The sequence below is a fragment of the Mirounga angustirostris genome, unplaced genomic scaffold (assembly GCF_029215605.1).
Source record: "Mirounga angustirostris isolate CCGP_5_RB_7025 unplaced genomic scaffold, mMirAng1.0.hap1 SCAF_17, whole genome shotgun sequence".
Taxonomy (NCBI): Eukaryota; Metazoa; Chordata; class Mammalia; order Carnivora; family Phocidae; genus Mirounga; species Mirounga angustirostris.
Window position 1 is genome coordinate 25,448,996 of NW_026991725.1, and position 20,506 is coordinate 25,469,501.

At 46.1% G+C, this 20,506-nt stretch overlaps 1 protein-coding gene and 1 long non-coding RNA gene across 3 annotated transcripts in view; one reads left to right on the forward strand and one right to left on the reverse strand.

The window, feature by feature from the left end:
- Positions 1 to 414: 414 nt before the first annotated feature.
- The window catches only part of CDC6 (cell division cycle 6), a 39,453-nt gene continuing 19,361 nt past the window's right edge, over positions 415 to 20,506 (forward strand). Inside the window, exons 1-11 of the mRNA XM_045888952.3 lie at positions 415 to 589; positions 2,076 to 2,357; positions 2,482 to 2,681; positions 2,932 to 3,107; positions 3,515 to 3,621; positions 4,519 to 4,658; positions 5,655 to 5,755; positions 6,900 to 6,964; positions 9,989 to 10,191; positions 10,857 to 10,997; positions 11,520 to 11,700. Coding sequence (XP_045744908.1) covers positions 415 to 589; positions 2,076 to 2,357; positions 2,482 to 2,681; positions 2,932 to 3,107; positions 3,515 to 3,621; positions 4,519 to 4,658; positions 5,655 to 5,755; positions 6,900 to 6,964; positions 9,989 to 10,191; positions 10,857 to 10,997; positions 11,520 to 11,609 — 1,680 coding nt within the window. The 3' untranslated portion in view covers positions 11,610 to 11,700. The remainder of the gene's footprint in view (positions 590 to 2,075; positions 2,358 to 2,481; positions 2,682 to 2,931; positions 3,108 to 3,514; positions 3,622 to 4,518; positions 4,659 to 5,654; positions 5,756 to 6,899; positions 6,965 to 9,988; positions 10,192 to 10,856; positions 10,998 to 11,519; positions 11,701 to 20,506) is intronic.
- LOC123854023 (uncharacterized) lies at positions 2,352 to 18,929 on the reverse strand. 2 transcript variants are annotated; one of them, XR_006793236.3, is made up of 3 exons: positions 18,596 to 18,926; positions 15,044 to 15,223; positions 2,352 to 2,538 (listed from the first exon to the last, which is right to left on the reverse strand). It is a non-coding gene; the product is annotated as an uncharacterized LOC123854023 (long non-coding RNA). The 2 variants fall into 2 exon arrangements; XR_006793237.3 differs by lacking the exon at positions 2,352 to 2,538 and adding an exon at positions 14,195 to 14,265 and having other exon boundaries at positions 18,596 to 18,929.

Below are 20,506 nucleotides of genomic sequence, written 5' to 3' on the forward strand. Positions count from 1 at the left end.
AATAAGGGTAATAAGAGTGCTGACCTCTAGGGTAGTTGTAAAACTTAAATGAATGAGTGCCTAAGGGGCGCCGGGGTGGCTCAGTCGGTAGAGCGTGCCACTCATGATCTGGGGTGGGGGTGGGGGGTCGTGAGTTCGAGCCCCACGTAGGGTATAGAGATTCCTTAAAAAAAAAAAAAAGAATAAAATAAAAGTAAAATGCATAACAATAGTCTTTCACATAGTAGGTAGACAATAAGTGTTTATTATTGCTCAGATTTGGCTGTGAAGCAGAACTGAATGCTAAAATATTGTTATAATTTACTTATGAAATGTTGATCATTGGTATAAATTCCACGTTAGCTATATTTCCTTCATTCTTAGCTATTGACTGGCTGTCCTGTTCTTTTTTTTGTACCCAGCCGTGTTGCTGTCATGCCTCAAACCCGATCCCAGTCACAGGCTACAATCAGTTTTCCAAAAAAGAAGCTGTCTCGGACATTGGACAAAGCTAAAAACTCTGGTGACACCAAACTAGAACTGACCTATGTCCAGGCCACCCACCGTTCTAATGTAAAAATTCTGCCTCTCAGCCCCAGAAAACGTCTGGGTAAGCAATCCATTGAATATAAGTACAACTTTTGGGCTGGTAGCTGTTGACCCCTCTTTTCTCAATAATAAGATGCCTAGTCCTTTGAAGCAGCTTCCTAAGTTCGGTTAAGACCACTTTGTTCACTTTGGTTATTTTCAGAATGATTGCTGTGTTCATTTACTGAACTTCAGAGTTAAGCCTCTTGTTGAGACCATTTTCTGAACTGCTTCACAGTTCTGGTGTTCAATTCCTTAATTTTTTTTTTTTTAATATTTTATTTATTTGACAGAGAGAGACACAGCGAGAGAGGGAATTAATTCCTTAATTTTGAACTTAGTTCTGTCAGTATTGTAAGTGACTTTGCAGTTAGCTACCTAGTATTTTGAAGCTTTCACCTCATTAGTGGTGAAATTAAGAGAAGCAGGTGATATTCTTGTTTTAGAACACTGGTTTTTTGTTCTAGATCATTTTTTTTTTTAAAGATTTTATTTATTTATTTGAGAGAGAGACTGAGAGAGAGAGAGCATGAGAGGGGGGAGGGTCGGGAGGGCCAGAGGGAGAAGCAGACTCCCTGCTGAGCAGGGAGCCCGATGCGGGACTCGATCCAGGGACTCCAGGATCATGACCTGAGCCGAAGGCAGTCGCTTAACCAACTGAGCCACCCAGGCGCCCTAGATCATTTGTTTTTAAAGATTTTATTTATTTATTGTTAGAACAAGCACAAGCAGGGGTGAGGGGCAGAGGGAGAAGCAGACTCCCTGCTGAGCAGGGAGCCCAATCAGGACTCAGTCCCAGGACCCTGGGATCATGACCTGAGCTGAAGGCAGACACTTAACTAACTGAGCCACCCAGGCGCCCAGATCATTTGTTTTTAATGAAGGGTGATGTGGCAGTATCTGAAGACATTTTTGGTTGTCACAACTGAGGGAGTGCTACTGGCATAGTGGATAAAGGCCAGGGATCCTGCTGAACATTTTACAATGCACAGGACAGCCTCCAACAAGAATTAATTGGTCCGAGATTACAATGGTGCCAAGATTGAGAAACAGGGTTTTAGAACAATCTTAGCATTTTCATCTCACTTAAACCCCTTTGCTCTCTACCAAATAGTTGTAAGATTCAGTGGTGCCATCTGGTGACCAATATTTGCTTCTTGATGAGAGGCATTCTGTTTTGGTGGTTTTGACTATAGAGATTTGCCTCTTGGGGGACCTGGGTGGCTCAGTCACTTAAGAGTCTGTCTTCGGCTCTGGTCATTATACTGGGGTCCTGGGATCAAGCCCCACGTGGGGCTTCCTGCTCAGCTGGGAGCCTGCTTCTCCCTCTTCCTCTGTCTCTCCCCCCTGCTTATGTTCTCTCTCTCAAATAAATATATAAAATCTTAAAAAAAAAAAAAGAAAGGAAGAAAGAAATTTGCCTCTTTCTGGGAAAAGCAGAGATCTTTGCAAGTCCTTTCACTGTCCACTACTACGAATGACCATGTTTTGATTTTAATATATTTCAGGTGATGACAATCTGTGTAACACTCCCCATTTACCACCCTGTTCTCCACCAAAGCAAGGCAAGAAAGAGAATGGCCCCCCTTGCTCACGTTCACCTAAGGGGCGCAGATTGGTATTTGACAATCAGCTGACAATTAAGTCTCCTAGCAAAAGAGAACAAGCCAGATCTCACCAAAACAAAATCCATTCCTCAGTTCGAAAAGGTCAAGAGATCACAACAAATTCTGAGCAGAGATGTCCAGTGGAGAAAGAATCTGCATGTGTGAGACTGTTCAAGCAAGAAGGTTCGTTCTTACATGGCAACCGTTAATGCAGCCTTGAAAACAAGGCTGTTGACTCCAAATGAAACCCAGTGGATCTTCTCAGTCATCTCTGTTGTATCTAATTGTCCTTTCACATCTGACACAGGCACTTGCTACCAGCAAGCAAAGCTGGTCCTGAATACAGCTGTCCCGGATCGGCTGCCTGCCAGGGAAAAGGAGATGAATGTCATCAGGAATTTCCTGAGGGAGCACATCTGTGGGAAAAAAGCTGGAAGTCTTTATCTTTCTGGTGCTCCTGGAACTGGAAAAACTGCCTGCTTAAGCCGAATTCTGCAAGACCTCAAGGTACCCTAAGAGTCTGAAATACGATGCTCTTGCTAAAATGACACTTGGTTATTAAGGGTTAAGAAAGGTAGACGCGCTTAGGGGATTGAAGTCTCCCCTCAAATAAGATGTTTTTAGTTTCATTGTCTAAATCTTCCCAAATGAAAGTAGAGTTTATTCTCTTATATGCTGTTAACTCCCCAAAGACACTTCAGGTTCCATCAAATCCTTATCTGAGGGCAAAATATCTCTCATATTTGCATTTTTCTAGAAGGAACTGAAAGGCTTTAAAACTATCATGCTGAATTGCATGTCCTTGAGGAGTGCCCAGGCTGTATTCCCAGCTATTGCTCAGGAGATTTGTCAGGAAGAAGTATGCAGGCGAGCTGGGAAGGACATGATGAAGAAACTGGAAAACCATATGACTGCAGAGAAGGGCCCCATGATGTAAGTACAGCTCTGCTGCATGTTGTTCCATGAAAATCTGCAAGGTCTGCTGCCCACAAACTCACATTCTAGTCTCTTGAATTTATCAGTTTGTACAAGAAAAGAACATTTCCTATATTTGCTGTATAAGAGATAGTTACATATGCTTAAAGGGAAAGAAGAGAGGAAAAATACACCTTCTAATTTTAAATTGGAAAAAATGTTCTTAAACTAATTGCTTGAAAAACCTGTATGTTACTTTTGTGTGATGGTAGGGGTATCAGTGTAACAGTGACTGGAGAGAGGATAGATTATGACCTTGAAACTGGTGTCAGCTGTAGGAATGTGAGCTGCAGTCAGCCCTGATCTAACAGATGGGAAAGTTAAGAAGGTGAACATGGATACTAATTGTTTCTCTTTCTACGTAGTGTGTTGGTGCTGGACGAGGTGGATCAGTTGGACAGCAAAGGGCAGGATGTATTGTACACACTGTTCGAATGGCCATGGCTAAGCAATTCTCGATTAGTGCTGATTGGTTAGTGCTCAGTTGCTAATGTTACAGGATGGGTCTAAGGAATTCTTTTTTTAATCATCTGTTCATCTTACTTATCACCTATTTTATCTTAAGCCAGCTTTCTGCTTTTTTATTTTTATTTTATTTATTTTTATTTATTTTTAAGATTTTATTTATTTATTTGACTGAGAGAGACACAGCAAGAGAGGGAACACAAGCAGGGGGAGCGGGAGAGGGAGAAGCAGGCTTCCCGCGGAGCAGGGAGCCCGATGCGGGGCTCGATCCCAGGATTCGGGTATCATGAGCTGAGTCGAAGGCAGACGCTTAAGGACTGAGCCACCCAGGCGCCCCTCTGCTTTTTTATCAAAATGAACAAATTATTATAAAGTAATAGTAGTTTTAATCTAAAATCAATTTTGTTAAGTCTGAATAGAAATGACATAATACTTCATTTCAGAGACAGTTGATTTTTGGAGTATCTGGTCCTGCTTATCAGTGAACAATTCTAAACCTAACTTGAAAAGAGCATTCTAGGGGCGCCTGGGTGGCTCAGTCGTTAAGCATCTGCCTTCAGCTCAGGTCGTGATCCCAGAGTCCTGGGATCGAGCCCCGCATCGGGCTCCCTGCTCAGCGGGAAGCCTGCTTCTCCCTCTCCCACTCCCCCTGCTTGTGTTCCCTCTCTCGCTGTGTCTTTCTCTGTCAAATAAATAAATAAAATCTTAAAAAAATAAAAGAGCATTCTAAAATGGCTATGTATATCTTACCTAATAAATGTGGGGGTGGGGGTGGGGTGGCGAGTAGGAAGCAACAGTTAGAATGCTGGATTATAACTGGAAATTGTATTAAGCTTTCAGAGGGTTTAGTTTTCTTTTGAGATGATTTGACTGTGATGATTGGTAGTATTTATCTCCTCCTCAGGTATTGCCAATACCCTGGATCTCACGGACAGAATTCTGCCGAGGCTTCAAGCTAGAGAAAAGTGTAAGCCTCGGCTGTTGAACTTCCCACCTTATACCAAAAATCAGATAGCCACTATCTTGCAGGATCGGCTTGATCTGGTAAGTGCCACCCATTGTACTACATTATGTGTCCCTTGGATCACCTCTGGTGGGGAAACCAAACAGTCCTTCTAAAATATTTTTGCGTAGAGAGGTGCCTGGGTAGCTCAGTCAATTGAGCATCTGACTCTTGCTCTCAGCTCAGGTCTCAATTTTAGGGTTGTGAGTTCATGCACCACTTTGGGCTCCACACTGGGCATAGAGCCTACTTAAAAAAAATTTTTTTTTTTTTGCTTAGATTGCTTTCCTCAGCAGGGAGTTCTTATGGGCCATCGTGAGAACATTTTTATATGAATTCCCACCCAAGGCTCCATTTATTGGATGCCTCAGTGTTGGAATAAAAACAAGAGAGGAGGGGCACCTGGGTGGCTCAGTCACTTAAGCACCCCACTCGATTTCAGCTCAGGTCTTGATCTCAGAGTTGTGAGTTCAAGCCCCACAGTGGGCTCCACGATGGGCAGAGAGCCTACTTTTAAAAGGGGAGGGGTGGCATCTGGGTGGCTCAGTCGGTTAAGCCTCTGACTCTTGATTTCGGCTCAGGTCACCATCTCAGGTTCTTTTTTTTTTTTTAAGTTTATTTTTAGTAATCTCTACACCCAATGTGGGGCTTAAGCTCACAACCCCAAGATCAAGAGTCGCACAGTCTTCCGACTGCACAGGCCAGGCACCCCTCAATACTCTTATAATGACCTGTAACAATAGGGCCTGCGAAAAAACTTTCTTTTGAAAATGACCAAAGAAATTTTAGTTTAGTTTAGTTTTGCTGATTTCTGGTTTCCTTTTTTCCCACTACTCATGAGCCTCTACCACATGCCTACAAAATGTTTAATTGTGTGAAATTTCCATTTATTTATGAACAGAAAAGGCATCTCTTAGACCCTAAGGGGAGGCCAGTCAAATTTAAACTTAATGTGAAAATATTTATGTCTGGGACCTAAATTACAGAGAGGGAGAATCTTATAGTTCATGCTGTCATCTCCTTTGTCTTGTCCAAAGGTATCTAGAGCTCAGGTTCTGGACAATGCTGCAATTCAGTTCTGTGCCCGAAAAGTCTCTGCTCTTTCAGGAGATGTTCGAAAAGCGCTAGATGTTTGCAGGTGAGTTATGGCACTGTTGGCTGCTTTTATTAAAAAAAGAGATGCTGTTAATTGTCTCATGTAACTCAAGTGAATATGGCTTAAGAGGCTGTATTCTGCCACTTTTTACACTTGGAAAGGGGGACTTGTTTCTCAGTGGGGAGCTCTGCATTTCCACCGTGTTAATGTCTGAAACATTATCAGTCCATTACCTACAGAGGGAGAAACAAATGAGATGTTGCTGGCACTCCCTGTGGTGATTATAGATTGGTTAATTACATTTGTATTAAAAAAGACTCCAGTTTACTTTTCCATTAGCTGGTCTCAAGCAGGTTTATTTATGGACCTGAACCATCTTTGCCTTTAGACTTTTTCCTTCCTTTGCTTTTGTGAGCACCCCTTCCCCCGGTTGGTGGTCTCCCACACTTGTACTCCAGACCTCTCTCTCCCTTCCCATCCTCTGCCCCTCCTGCTGGGGAAAGCCTCTGTGCTGACGGATGAAATTTCTTCTTCCCAGTAGGGACACTGGGTCCATTAAAATGATACTTACTGTGCTGGCCCACTGGTCCAACCTCCCCCTACTGCCATGCAAAAGATCCAGGTCTGGCTTATGGCTTCCTGTGGGCAAAGTGCTTTGGAGACAGCAGTGGGAGAGTAAGCTCTTCCTATTGCTAGATGGCATGATCCTGGATTTGAAAGTTTCCCCTAGTCAGCAAACTACTTGAGTAAAGACTGCAGCTATGAGCAATAGTCATGTAGGCTGGTGTGGTTTAGCCTACACATAGCATATGTATATAGAACTGAGGACTCCCCTTTTAGGTCCAGTGTGTATGGGTGGTACTGGGTCTCTGTAGGCAGTCACCCGCCCACATAGCCTCTCTGCTATCCATGACATTTTTTCCTCCTTCAAAATGTTATTATTGGCTTAATGTATGATGACCTACTTGGCATCTATAAGAGGAAACCATATCGTGTTGAAAGTTTCTCAGATTCCCTGGTCCATGAATTATTTCAAGCTAACTAAATCCCCTTTAGCTGAGACATAACCCAGTTTTGTTTGGGGGCTTTAAAATTATAAAACATGTGTCTGTTTTTGAGCTTGGTGGTTTGGTGGGGTGTTTGGTTTGGCTCAGCCTAAATTAATTTTAGAAATTTTTTTTTATAGGAGAGCTATTGAAATTGTAGAGTCGGATGTCAAAAGCCAGACTGTCCTCAAACCGCTGTCTGAATGTAAGTAGTTTATCTCTTTCCCGTCTTCCTTTATAACTGGAAGCTTAACTTTTCTGGGGAAAGAGGTAGAAAGATGAAATGAACATAGTTAAATCCATACTTACCCTTTCCTGTATGTCTGTGTTTTTTGTCAATTTCATCTACTTTACTTCAATCTGGCCTGTCTGTGCTATAGTCCATGCATTGCTGGAAACAAGTTCCCCAGGGTGTTACATAAAAGGCTGGATCATAGTAAGTTTTCTTTCTAAGCTCTAGAAATGAAAATTGTGGATGGTAAGGCTTGATCAGCTTCTCTCTGCGTTCTTCTGTTGAGTTAACTTTAGGTCTTGATATAGGTGAGAGGAAAGTTAAGTAAGAGTCAGACAGTGAAAGAATCCAGTTCAACTTGGGATATCTCAAGCCTTTAGACAAGTCTAGGAGGGTGGAGGTACAAAGATGATATTGCTATAGTAGGCTGTTAGAAAAAGGACAAAATTATTTTCCTTTCCGTTAGCCTTGTTCTCTTAGTCATGGCAGATGTAAAATGGCCATGAACTACATATCTTGTCAGTATTTAATATCCAGTGTTAATCTTTAGAAACAGAACAGTCTGATTTGATTGTTTCTTTCCTCTTTCACTCCTGCACTGGTTGAGATTATCAAAATTGTTTCTAGCACTACAGTTCGACAGAAAACAGTTTCTTTCTTTCTTTCTTTTCCTTTCTTACTTTCTTTCTTTCTTTCTTTCTCTTTCTTTCTTTCTTTTCTTTCTCTGTCTTTCTGTCTTTCTTTCTCTCTTTCTCTCTCTTTCTCCCCCTCCCTCCCTCCCTCCCTTCCTATCTTTCTTTCTTTCTCTCTCTCTCTCATCAATTTGTTGAAAGAAAATTAATAAAAATATTTCAGAAGTAGGGGCACCTGGGTGGCTCAGTCATTAAGCGTCTGCCTTCGGCTCAGGTCATGGTCCCAGGGTCCTGGGATCGAGCCCTGCATCGGGCTCCCTGTTCCCCGGGAAGCCTGCTTCTCCCTCTCCCACTCTCCTTGCTTGTGTTTCCTCTCTCGCTGTGTCTCTCTGTCGAATAAATTTAAAAAATCTAAAAAAAAAAATCATGTAAAAATATTTCAGAAGTAGCCAAACTGCTTAGGCTGACAGTAGGTAATATATACCAATGCATAGATGAGATACTGGTTTCTCTTTAACTTTTCAGATTATTCCTTTTTCTCCTACCAACGACATTTAGGCTTGTCATTGTCCCTGTGAGCACCACTGGCATACACATAGCTAAAGGAGTTTGTAAGTTTCTGGCATAAGTTATTAGACTAACCTAATTCCTGTCTTTTGACCTCTGGTATGTGTGATTAGTTTTTGATGGTTCTGGAAAGCTCTATGGAGGCTGACTTCAATTAAATATAAGAAGGCACTTTTTTTTTTTTAAGAGAAGGGGAGAGAGGGAGTCCTCAAGTGGGGAGGGGCAGAGGAAGAGAGAGAGAGAGAAGCTTAAGCAGGCTCCACACTGCGGGGCTTGATCTCACGACCCTGAGCCAAAATCAAGAGTCAACACTTAACTGACTGAGCCCCCCAGGCACCCCAGGATGGCACTTTCTAATAAATAGCACTAACTGGGCTTCTGTAACACATAGGTGGGTTCATTAGCTTTGAAGATGTTCAAACAAAAGCTGGATAGATGATCACTAGTTGGGATTGTTTTGGGTAGGGAGCAAGAAGAGAACTCCAAATTCCTTCCAACTTTAAGATTCTGCTACTTGATCAGTGATGTCTAGTTTTCCCGCTACCGTTAGTTCTTTTTTTTTTATTTTTTATTTTTTTATTTTTTTTTAAAGATTTTATTATTTATTTGAGAGAGAATGAGAGACAGAGAGCACGAGAGGGAAGAGGGTCAGAGGGAGAAGCAGACTCCCTGCCGAGCAGGGAGCCCAATGCGGGACTCGATCCAGGGACTCCAGGATCATGACCCGAGCCGAAGGCAGTCGCCCAACCAACTGAGCCACCCAGGCGCCCCTACCGTTAGTTCTTTGCAGCATCCCGGTTATGGTCATAAAATAGAAGCAGATTGCTTTGGGGTAACTGCACAAGGTCTAAGGAAGTAATTTAGGCAAAGGTTGTTACAGAGCAAATCCCTCCTCTGTCTTGCAATTCATGCATCTCCAAACAATGAGGCCACAGGGCGCCTGGGTGGCTCAGTTGGTTAAGCGACTGCCTTCGGCTCAGGTCATGATCCTGGAGTCCCGGGATCGAGTCCCGCATCGGGCTCCCTGCTCGGCAGGGAGTCTGCTTCTCCCTCTGACCCTCCTCCCTCTCATGCTCTCTGTCTCTCATTCTTTCTCAAATACATAAATTAAAAAAAAAATCTTTTAATAAAAAACAAAAAAAAAACAAAAAAAAACAATGAGGCCACAGTCCTAGGCATCTTGTTGGCAGTTCCCCAACCTCCGGCCTCTGAGATGGTGCTATCTGCTAAAATATCCAATGACATTTTCTCAAGTGTTGCTCTATTGTGGATCGTCTTAGGCAAGTGAACCTACTCAAGGGTCATTTGGGGAAGCTATCTAGAGGACTTAAGTAGGATTCACTTTACTATCCACATTTAGCCCCTCATTTGAAAGTATTAGGTAATTCTTACAACTTTTTTTCCTTTCTTAATTAGCAGGCACAATCATCTTTGCTTCACGGTTCTATACTTTTTCATCTTCAGGATACTGAGAATTTCCAAGGCAGAATACAGTAGTCCTCTGTCTAGTCCTTATTCTTTCATGAGGTGGATTTTGTCTGTCTGACATTAAATTGCATTCTACATGACCTAATAGCCTACCATTCTGCTCAGAAAAAGGATAACCCTATTTTCCAAGTCATCGTCTTTCTGAAGGTAGCACCGTCTCTCATCCTTTGGCTTCTAGTTACAGAGTTGGAACCTGCTTTGCCACCACATGACTGCACTTGAATTTCCTTCAGCTAAAACTTAGTATCCTCTGTCTCAGTATACACAATATTTTAAAAATCTAATGAAGCCTGATTTATTTACTTTTTAGGCAAATCACCCTCTGAGTCACTGGTTCCCAAGCGGGTTGGTCTTATTCACATATCCCAAGTCATCTCAGAAGTTGATGGTAACAGAATGACTTTGAGCAAAGAAGGAGCACAAGATTCCTTCCCTCTTCAGCAGAAGATCTTGGTCTGCTCTTTGCTGCTCTTGACCCGGCAGCTAAAAATCAAAGAGGTCACTCTGGGGAAGGTGAGTTGAGAATCTCAGCAGATGGAACTGGGGTGGAGATGAGACTGCTTTGCGGAGCAGATATTGTCCAAAGGGCCTGTTATTATGCTCCAGCTGATAGGAATTAAAAATGGGTTTTTATTTTTATTTATTTATTTAAAGATTTTATTTACTTATTTGACAGAGAGAGAGAGAGACAGCAAGAGAGGGAGCACAAACAGGGGGAGCGGGAGAGGGAGAAGCAGGCTTCCCGCTGAGCAGGGAGCCCGATGCCGGGCTCAATCCCAGGACCCTGGGATCATGACCTGAGCCAAAGGCAGACGCTTAACGACTGAGCCACCTAGGCGCCCCTAAAAGTGGATTTTTAACAGTAAGAATAAATACTGGTCCCATATAAAAGGCAAATGATTTTATTTCCCTTAGGTTGTGGTTGAAAATTTCCCATTCATCTCCTCCCCTTCTTTTCTACCTCTCCCTAAGAAATATATAAAGCTCCTCTTCTGCCTTACAGTAGAGGTTTTGGCAATATCTACAGAATGCCCGTTCAAGGATTTTATTGAAAAGAGGGAAAACTGTGGTATTCAGATAACTTTTACAAATGCAAATTCACATTTTTAAAAAAGACTCTAAGGTGACAAGAGATAGAACTTTTAAACAACTTTTGTGTTCTCCCTTGTTCCTCCCAGTTATACGAAGCCTATAGTAACGTCTGTCGCAAACAGCAGGTGGCAGCTGTGGACCAGTCAGAGTGTTTGTCACTTTCAGGGCTCTTGGAGGCCAGGGGCATTTTAGGATTAAAGAAAAACAAGGAAACCCGCTTCACAAAGGTACAACTAACTGCTTCTTTGTGACAATGCTCTTAATTGTCCTGTTCTGGAGAGCTTATCTTTTCTTGCTATTTAAATATGACCACAGTTAGGTAAACAATTTGGTTTTTGTTAGGTAGAGTTTAAGATCTGTGAGGATGGGACTGTGGTATGAATGAGGTATTTTCTTTTTTTAAATTTTTTTTTTTTAAGACTTTATTTATTTGCGAGAGAGACAATGAGAGACAGAGAGCATGAGAGGGAGGAGGGTCAGAGGGAGAAGCAGACTCCCTGCTGAGCAGGGAGTCTGATGTGGGACTCGATCCCAGGACTCCAGGATCATGACCTGAGCCGAAGGCAGTCGCTTAACCAACTGAGCCACCCAGGCGCCCTGAATGAGGTATTTTCTGCAGGCCATTGAAAAAGCAGTGTTTAACTTGCTTGCCTCTCGGGACAAAAGTTCAACATGGTAGAAGTTTATGTAATAAAAACTTGGCTTTTGTGAGTTGTCCACCATGAAAAGTCCTTTTCTCTTCTTTCCAGGTGTCTTTGAAGATTGAAGAGAAGGAATTAGAGCATGCTCTAAAAGACAAAGCTTTAATTGGAAATATCTTAGCTACTGGATTGCCTTAAATTATTTTCTTTTATACTAATATGCTACCTGAAAGTACCCAGCTGGCGTTGAGAGCTCTGGAGTCTTCATTTTAGTACTTTATCCATTCAGGTCTGAAAACAAATATGACCTTTTTTTTTTTATTTTTTATTTTTTATTTTTTTTTATTTTTATTTTTTTTCTTTTTTTTTAAATTTATTTGAGAGAGAAAGAACGAGAGAGAGCACATGAGAGGGGGGAGGGTCAGAGGGAGAAGCAGACTCCCTGCTGAGCAGGGAGCCCGATGCGGGACTCGATCCCGGGACTCCAGGATCATGACCTGAGCTGAAGGCAGTCGCTTAACCGACTGAGCCACCCAGGCGCCCGACCTTTTTTTTTTTAATCTTAAGTAATCTACACCCAACATGGGGCTCGAACAAAAGTTGCATGCTCTTTTGACTGAGCCAGCCAGGTGCTCCTAAATATGACCTTTTTTAATGTGAAACTGATAAATTTTAATCTATAGACTGATGAATATTAACACAATAATAATTTTGGGTCTTATTTTTATGCATTAAAAATCACCAAGTAGACTCTTTTTAATTATATTCACTATCTCCACCTCTTGTGTCTCGAACCAGTATGCTTGTATTACAGTATACAGGATTTATATGGTGGAATGTGCCTGTATTTACCTCTTAGTTTCTTCAAACATTGGTGTATTTTAAAGAACTTTGGGGCTAGAGTAAGAAGAATGAAAAAGGATGTTCCAGGAAAATAAGCAAGTCTACGTGGAGATCTGAAGACACTTTGATCAAAGAATTTCTTTCTTTTTGGAGTATACTGTGTTCACTTCACACATACTTCCACACTGTGACATTTTAGAGACTCATTAAGTTTCTTGGGCACTCCTAAGGTTGTGGGGGTGGTGAAAGGAATGTAAATGTACGGATTGTGAATATATTTATTTCCTAGTTGCATTCTTTGTCTTTTTAAGCATGCACATTTCAAGAGAGCTCCAACTTTCAGCGAACAATGTGAATATTTCTCCCCAGACTGTCCCACAGTCTTAGGTGCCCTCAGATGAAGCCGCTTGTTTCCAGATGCCCTCATTTGGGGTTGGATTTTCATCTAAAACCTCAGATTTTTCCAGTCTTATTAGATAAATTAATCCATATGGCTACTCAAGTCTCCCTTTTTCTGAGTTTGGCTTCCAGTGGCATTCAGTGGTAATTTGCGGCGGGGACACCAGAGGGCACCATTCTAACACTGAGTGCCTTGAAAATTCAGGCAGCGGGGCTGGGGTAGTTTTGAGGGAAGGGGGAGAAATCGTAAGTTTGATCCTTTGGGGAGATGGCTATGTTGTATAACTCCAGCAGATGCCTGGAATGCAAACCATGTGCGATAGGAATGGTCTGAGAGCCAGTGACCAAGTCTGTGCTGCTCCCTGAGCGCTTTGGCCTCTCTGACATGACTTGAGTTTAGGAACTTGATATTGTACAAATGATCTGTTGGTCACTGTTTCATTCATGCTGCCCACTGTATCCTTGCAATGTGATCTGGGCCGCAACAGATGGTATGGGCTAGAAGGACACACAGAGAGAGCCCTCTGAAATGAACACCACCCGCCAGTGGGTGTGGCAGAGCAGTCCATAGACGAGTCTGAGTCTGAATCTGAATGTCATTCTCGCCCTCTCACCTTGACTAGAGCACTCACTCCCTGTGAGGGTCATTTGTGAGTGGAAAACACAGTTCCATACCTAGGAGCCCGAGAGTGTCTGGGGCTACAAGGGTTAACAAGCATAATTGCAAAGACTGTCCGAAGGCTGATGGAAAGCAGAGACTGAATGGGATTGAGAACAGATGCGGGGCTTGATTTAAATTACATTTTATTGGATGCTGCAGCCTTAAGAGACGTGACTGCTTTACAGTTTGTTTCCACACTGTGGGCAGCTGCTGTCTCTTCTGTGTCCACAGTAGGATCCTGCCCAGAAAGGAGTGGCCTCCCCACCTCGTTGTGTTTGAGGCTTGGCGCCTTCCTCTTAACTGTAGGGCTTGAGTCAGGAACATGGCTTAACTCGCAGTGGGGCTGCTATGTATCCTCCGTGGCTCGGAGCCAAGATCGCATTTGCAGATTCAAAAGGGCCAAATTTCTTTCCCCTCTACCTCTTTTCTCCCCCTTTCCCCTGGTATTTGGAAATAGGGTTTTCTCTGTACTGGGTTGTTAGTTTCCTTTCCTTCAGTTCTCCCCCCACTGTCAATTTCTAGGTCATTGCTGCTCTTAAGACTTCAGCAATTGGAGCAGGGTTGGTTCTGTCAATGATGCGTGAAGCAGACTTAGAGTCCCTGCTTGGCTTCCGCTGCCCTTGTGGGAGCAAAAGCTGATGTATGTTTGTCAGTGAAGTCTTAAGGGTAATTCACATAGCCAGGGAGCAGACAGAAGAGGAAGAAAAGTCCTTTTCTTGCTGGCTTTTCTCACTGAAGCTCAGAGCTATGGGAAGCTAGTGGGATTTTTAGAAGGATGGGCTGGGCTTGTGGTTACTGGTTTCTGCCAGGATCGTAGCCTGTTTCACATGGAGTAGAGGCGAAGATGCTGACCCACATTCTTCCTCTTGAAGGTGGTGGGGTGTGTGTCTATATCCTGATTTATTTTTCTTCAAAGAAGCAGATGAAGCTTCCATAGAATGTTAGTGGGTACTGCCATGGAAAGAACATAGACGCAATAAAATTTTGGTGTGAGTTTCAACCCCAGAGCTGCCACTGACATTTCTGGCTCAGTGAAGACTTGCCTGTGGCTAGATAACTAACTGGGAAGAGTGTGTGAGGTCCGGGCTTCCCAGAGATCAAAAATGTTGGCAGAGCTCTATTTGCTACCCACCCTCCCACCCGTTCCATTGCTCCCTGCCTTTATTAAGTGCCTTTTAAGATCTACCAATGAGGGTCGCCTGGGTGGCTCAGTCGTTAAGTGTCTGCTTTCCGCTCGGTCATGATCCCAGGGTCCTGGGATCGAGCCCTGCATCGGGCTCTCTGCTCCGTGGGAAGCCTGCTTCTCCCTCTTCCACTCCCCCTGCTTGTGTTCCCTCTCTCACTGTCTCTGCCAAATAAATAAATAAATAATCTTTAAAAAAAATCTACCAATGAGGGGTGCCTGTGTGGCTCAGTCGTTAAGCGTTAAGCGCTTCCTTCAGCTCAGGTCATGATCCCAGGGTCCTGGGATGGAGCCCCGCGTCGGGCTCCCTGCTCTGCGGGAAGCCTGCTTCTCCCTCTCCCACTCCCCTTGCTTGTGTTCCCTCTCGCTGTCTCTGTCAAATAAATAAATAAAATCTTAAAAAAAAAAAAAAATCTACCAATGAGACCTGGAAGGGAGGGAGGATGGAGATACATCTTGGGGATTTTCAAAAATATCTGTTGAGAGGTGTTGCCTTGACTACCGACGGAGACCAAAAGAAAGAGCCAAGTTTGAGATGTTACTTACATTTGTGTCTGTCCCCAGCACTTAGGACAGTGTCCGGGACCTGGTAGGTATTCAGTAAACGATTGTTGAATGACTGGACAAATGAACTGAGGAAGGCGCTGCTTTTCCCTCCATCTCCGGGTCGGTTCTCTTCAGGAGGTACACGTTGCTGGTGTTTCTGCACGGAGGTGGAGTGGGCCCCTGTAAAGGAAGGGCGCTCCATTGTACAAGATGTGTCTTGACATTGTGGAGCGTTTATTGGCCTCACAGATGCGTACCCATCGCTCCTGATGTAGTGGCATTTTGCTTGAGGCAACTTCCATGTTGCTCCCAGGAAGCCTTGGGTTTGGGGACAGTCCTAGTCCTACCCGTGGGCTGGGAAGATGGGGGCCTGTCTGGAGGTTCCTAGTGTCCCCAGAGATTGGCCAGAAGCTGTGCCTCTCATTGGAAAGGGATTGGGGAGGAACACACCTTTGGTGTCCCACTTTTTAACTCCTGAGGGAAGTTGTGGTCTCGGATTCCTCCTGAAAATGTAAGGTACCCTCTAATACATTCTCTTGTAAAGCTGCAAACAGCGCAGTTCTCCCTCTTCTCAGAAGTGCATTCTGTAGGGGGAGAAGGTGTGCCCTCTGGCCTCCCTTGATTTTCAACCCCAGCCCCAAGGAACTGGCAGTAGAAGCTAATTGGGTGCAAGGGGCCTAGGTAGAGGCTGTCTGAAGACTGGCGAAAGGAGAGAGCCAGCTCCTTTTTAAAAAAGCTCTAATTGCGTTCTGAATCAGCCTCCCTCTCTTTGATCCCTCCTCTGTTTCCCACACTGCCTGAAAGAGCTAGATCAGCACTTTATAACAAGGGTGCGCCTGCTCCCCGCACAGCCCCCCTCTCCCGACGCTCCGCTGCCGCTGCCGCCATCCACTGCTTGTCTCCTTCAGTTAAGATAATGAAGATGCTGAGAGATAAAATGTGTATTTAATAAGGGTGGGGGTAGGGAGGCGGAAAGGGGCAGCCAGGGCCTTCCCTAGTTTGGGGCCTAGCCAAGACTCAAGCTGAAAGCAAAGCTGGAGTAAGACTTGGCCCCAGGGTGTGGGGGTTTCTGGGCCTCAATCCAGCTGACTTCACTGCCTGCTGTTTGCCCTAAATTCCCCCACCTCCACCCTCTCATCCCCACACTCCTTCCTTTCCTCTCTCCTTGCTCCTGATGGGGAAAGGGAATCTTGCTTCTACTTTATTTTCAGCTGGTGACTTGGCCTTTGGTGCGGTGCCCCCCACCCCCACCCCCGAGTCAGCTGCAAGGTCGGGCTAGGGCAGCCCCCTCTAGCCTAGGCCTGTAGAAGCCATGGGTTCACTGTGGGGGGTGAAAAAAAGCTAGAGTTAATGAAGACCAGCTGCTAGTCTGGGTTCTGCCTGCAGTTAGCTGGAGGCCAGCCTTTGGTGGTGGTTGGAGGTACTGGGGTGTGTGACCTCCATCCCTGGGCACCAGGATATCCTGTGGCAGCTGAGGCTTGTGCTCCTCTCTGAGTTTGGTTTTATCCTTAGTTTGTAAGAGAGTAGTCTGTTTCCCTGTTGCCCTACTCCTCCCCTCTCCAAATAACACTCGGCCTTATTGGGCTTTATAACTGTTGTGGCGGCCCAGCTGAGATCTGAGGATCTCCAAGTTCTTTTGTAAACACTCATTAACTGCCTGGGAAGAACCAAGAGCCCTGGTTAACAGCTGGGAGGGAACTGAGGCACGTTAGGGAGAAAGGCTTGACCTGAGCTCACCCCATGGACTCCACCCTGGGGCCTCCATCCTTCCTATCTGGCTCCTTTCCTCAGTTCTTCCTGAAAGACCGAGAAAGAGGTAGATGCAACACGGCTGCCCTCTCCCCTTCTAGGCCATGCTTTCTTCCTGCCCTCGAATCAGTCCCTGACTTCCCCCGGCCCTTCACCCCATGACACTTTCCCTGCTCTGCTGCTGGAGATCTGTGCAACTCTCCTTGCAAAATATTCTCACTCCAGCCCTCTGCAGCCCTCCCATCCATCTTTCCCTGGCTCACCAGACCCAAACCCCAGTGCCTCCTTTTGAGCTGCTGAGAAGATCGTCTGTCCTAAACTGGGTCTGTAACCTTGAAGTTGATCTAATTGTGCTAAGAGGCCCCTCTGCCCCCTATATTTATCCCAAATGATACCTGGGAAAAGATTCTCTTTCTTTACCGTATTCATTCTGGTAAAGTTTCAGGATCCTATTCAGGGCTGGGTAGCAGCACTAGGGCCCTAGTGGACCCCTAGGTTCTACATCTCGTTCTTCCATTGACAATTGCCCTTTCTGGTGATGGGTGTAACTCAAAGTCCCCCAGCTCCACCTGCTCACACTCTCACCTGTTTGTGCATGTCTGCCCACTTCCGACACACTCCCAGGTCCACACACCCCCGCCAGGGTACGAAACTACACAAGTCTCCAACTGTCATCCATGTCTCACCGCCCTGTTGCCATGTAATTTGCTGGGGGTGGGGCTGGGGGAATCGCCCCCCTCCTCCCCTGGGTGGCCTCCTAGGTATTTAGGAATAGTGAGGAGGGATCTGCAGACTGTGCTATGTCTATGAGGGGGAGGATAGGAGTGAGCACCTGTCCAAAATGAATGCCTCTATCCCCAAATTCTCAATGGCTAGGTGGTTTAGCAGAAGTGATAAGGAAGGAAATCTTAACCCCCATCTTCAGCACCAAAGCCCAAATAATCCGCTGGGGACAGGCAGGAAGAAATGTCTTTTTCCTCCTGTTGAATATTATCCTATCCTCGGCTAAAGTCATCCCTGTGCTGTGTATTTGAGACTGAGGACTGTTCCGGTCCCCAGCCCATGACTCAGACCGCCGGCTTTCTCCCAGTGAGTTCCTTCTGCCCCATCAGTCAGCTCTGTACCCGCTGACCCAGTCAGGGAGGGTGGAAGAGGGCGGGGAGAGCCTCCTCTCTGGAGAGTGGGCTTTAGGACCCAACGGGAACCCGTGCCTCTTGCAGCAGCCTAACCCAGAAGCTGGGGGGAATCCTGAATCGAGCTGAGAGGGCTTCCCCGGTTCTCCTGGGAACCCCATCGCCCCCCTGCCAGCAAGCACCTGAGCAGGTAGGACCGCGCGCACCCCTTCCCAACTCCCCCTCGGCCGCCTTCCGTCGGGCTTCCCCGCTGCTGATCTGGTCGTTTCCCTCTCGCCAGTTCAGGCTTTCCCCATCCCTCCTCCCCCACCGCTCCCTGTGGTCCTGGGAGGTGGGGGCCTGGGAACAGTGGGGTGTCTGAGAGCTCGGAGCCCCCGCGCCCCACAGCGCCCTTCCTGCACTCCCCCCCAGGCACTGCCGGATCTCAGGCTAAGAATGGAAAGTGGGGGGAAGGTCTGCCCAGGCCCCACGCCCTTGCACCCTCCTTTGCAGTATTGCTTAATGCCCCTTCCCCCACCTCACCTCGGCGGGTGGAATTGGCAGTGCCGGCCGATAGCTGACCGAGCGGGAGAGGGACCCGAGCCTCCCTGGGGGATTTCTCTCGGGCTTCCTCCCGGCCTCCCAGCCCCAAGAGCTTGGGACTTCGGCAGCCCCCCAGCTCCCTACTCACCTTGTAGGGGACCTAATACCCCTTTCCAGGCTCCTCTCACACTTGGATGGCTAAAGGCTTTGCTGGAGGGCAGTGGAGCTTGTGAGTGGTTTTTGGCGACCTGTTCCTCTAGGGAAAGTTCTTTCAGCTTAGAGCCCCCATCCCTGCCAAGACCTCAGCACCTATTGCAAAGTCCCCCACCGCCCCCGTGTTTGTGTGTGTGTGTGTGTGTGGTGTGGACCATGTGGTTTTAAGATCTATAAGCTTTGGATAAAGGTGGCTGTGTGCATTGAAGGCGACAGGTCCCAGAGTGTGCCCAGGCCAGAACAGGCTCAGCCCAGATGGCTGGGGAAGGGGGTGTGGACCAGATCTGGGAGGCCACCCAGCCATGCCAGCTCCCTGGGTTCCTTGGCTTTCAGAGCCTCAGGCTCCTGGTGGTGTCCCTGAAGCTTCTGCCCTCCTGCAGGCTCTCTGGGAAAAGGCTGAACGGTACCTACTGTTTACAGTGGCTGATTTTTCCCTCCAGTTGGGGGCTGACAAAGCCTGCTCTCTGAAGATCTAGGGCATCTCATTCTGGTTTAGTGGGTTTGCAGGAGGGGTGTAGGACTTGTCTGAGTAACCGTGTGAATGTGTGTATTGCCTCTGAGCGGAGCTGACTGGGGAAGAGAGTGATAGGAAAGACTGGTCACGCTTTTGGGGAACCCCTCTAGCTCTCTGTTTGGTGGAGTGGGCGGCATGTCCCCACCTGGTAACTCTGTCGGGGTATGGGGTGTGCTTTGCATCTCTCCATGACTCCCCAGGTCCCCTAAGGGTTGGTTTTGGAGGAAAGGGTGGATAATGGAGCGACTTCAGACCTAATTCTGCTCTTGACCCAGGAAGCAGAGATTCTGACCGTGAGTGGGTATGTGCATTTATACTGAAGACTCAGTCTTTTTTTCTTTCTTTTCTTTTTCTTTCTTTCTTTCTTTCTTTCTTTCTTTCTTTCTTTCTTTCTTTCTTTCTTTCTTTCTTTCTTTCCTTTTCTTTCTTTCTTTCTTTCCTTTTCTTTCTTTCTTTCTTTTCTCTTTCTTTCTTTCTCCTTTCTTTCTTTCTTTCTTTTCTTTCTTTCTTTTCTTTCTTTCTTTCTTGTTGTTGTTTTGGTGAGACAGGAAAATAATTTATTTCAGTGAGGCCCACACCAGGAAGACAGCTGACTTAGTTTCTTCATTTGTAAAAATGGCTATCAGTAGCAAGCCCCACTGGCCTGATAGCGACACCAAAATAAAGACCCCATAAGACAATGTATCAGACAGACCAGTGCAAATGGTAGTTATGGCTAGGGGGGGAAGAGTGGGACTTCTAGGACGGGATTCTCTTCCTAAATCTAGGTCAGTCTCTCTGCCTTGGCTTTCCTTCCCCCATCCATGCCCATCTGTGGGATGGCAGAACCAGGCAGGCCATTGCCCCCAGGGCTGCGGAATTACCCTAATGCAGGTGGTAGCTGTCGCCAGAGAGCCTGTGGTCAGAGAGGACAGATCTCTCCACCAGGATTTTCTTCGTCTGGGGCTCCACACCTTCTCCCCCTGAGCCCTGTCTCTACCTTCCTTCTGCCATTCCTGCTCAGCGTCCTTGTCCCCGTCTCCCCTGCCCAGTGGCCTCCTTGTCCGGCTCACTGGACAGGGGCCCTAATCGGATTGGACAGCTGAGATCTGTGTGACGGCTGAGAGCAGGCGGGAGGGAAGCCAGTGTGAGGACCGGTATGAGGGCTGCCCCTGGCACTGTCCAGGCCTCCCAGGCACCACCTTGGGCCCACGGACTCCAGGCTTGGCTTGGCCCCGGGGAAGGGGTGCCAGAGGACGCAAGGAATGAAGATTAGGGGAGGGGGAAACCCCAGGACCTCTTTGATCTTTGGTGGCCTTAATGTCGCTATCTCTGACCGTGACCTGGAGGAGA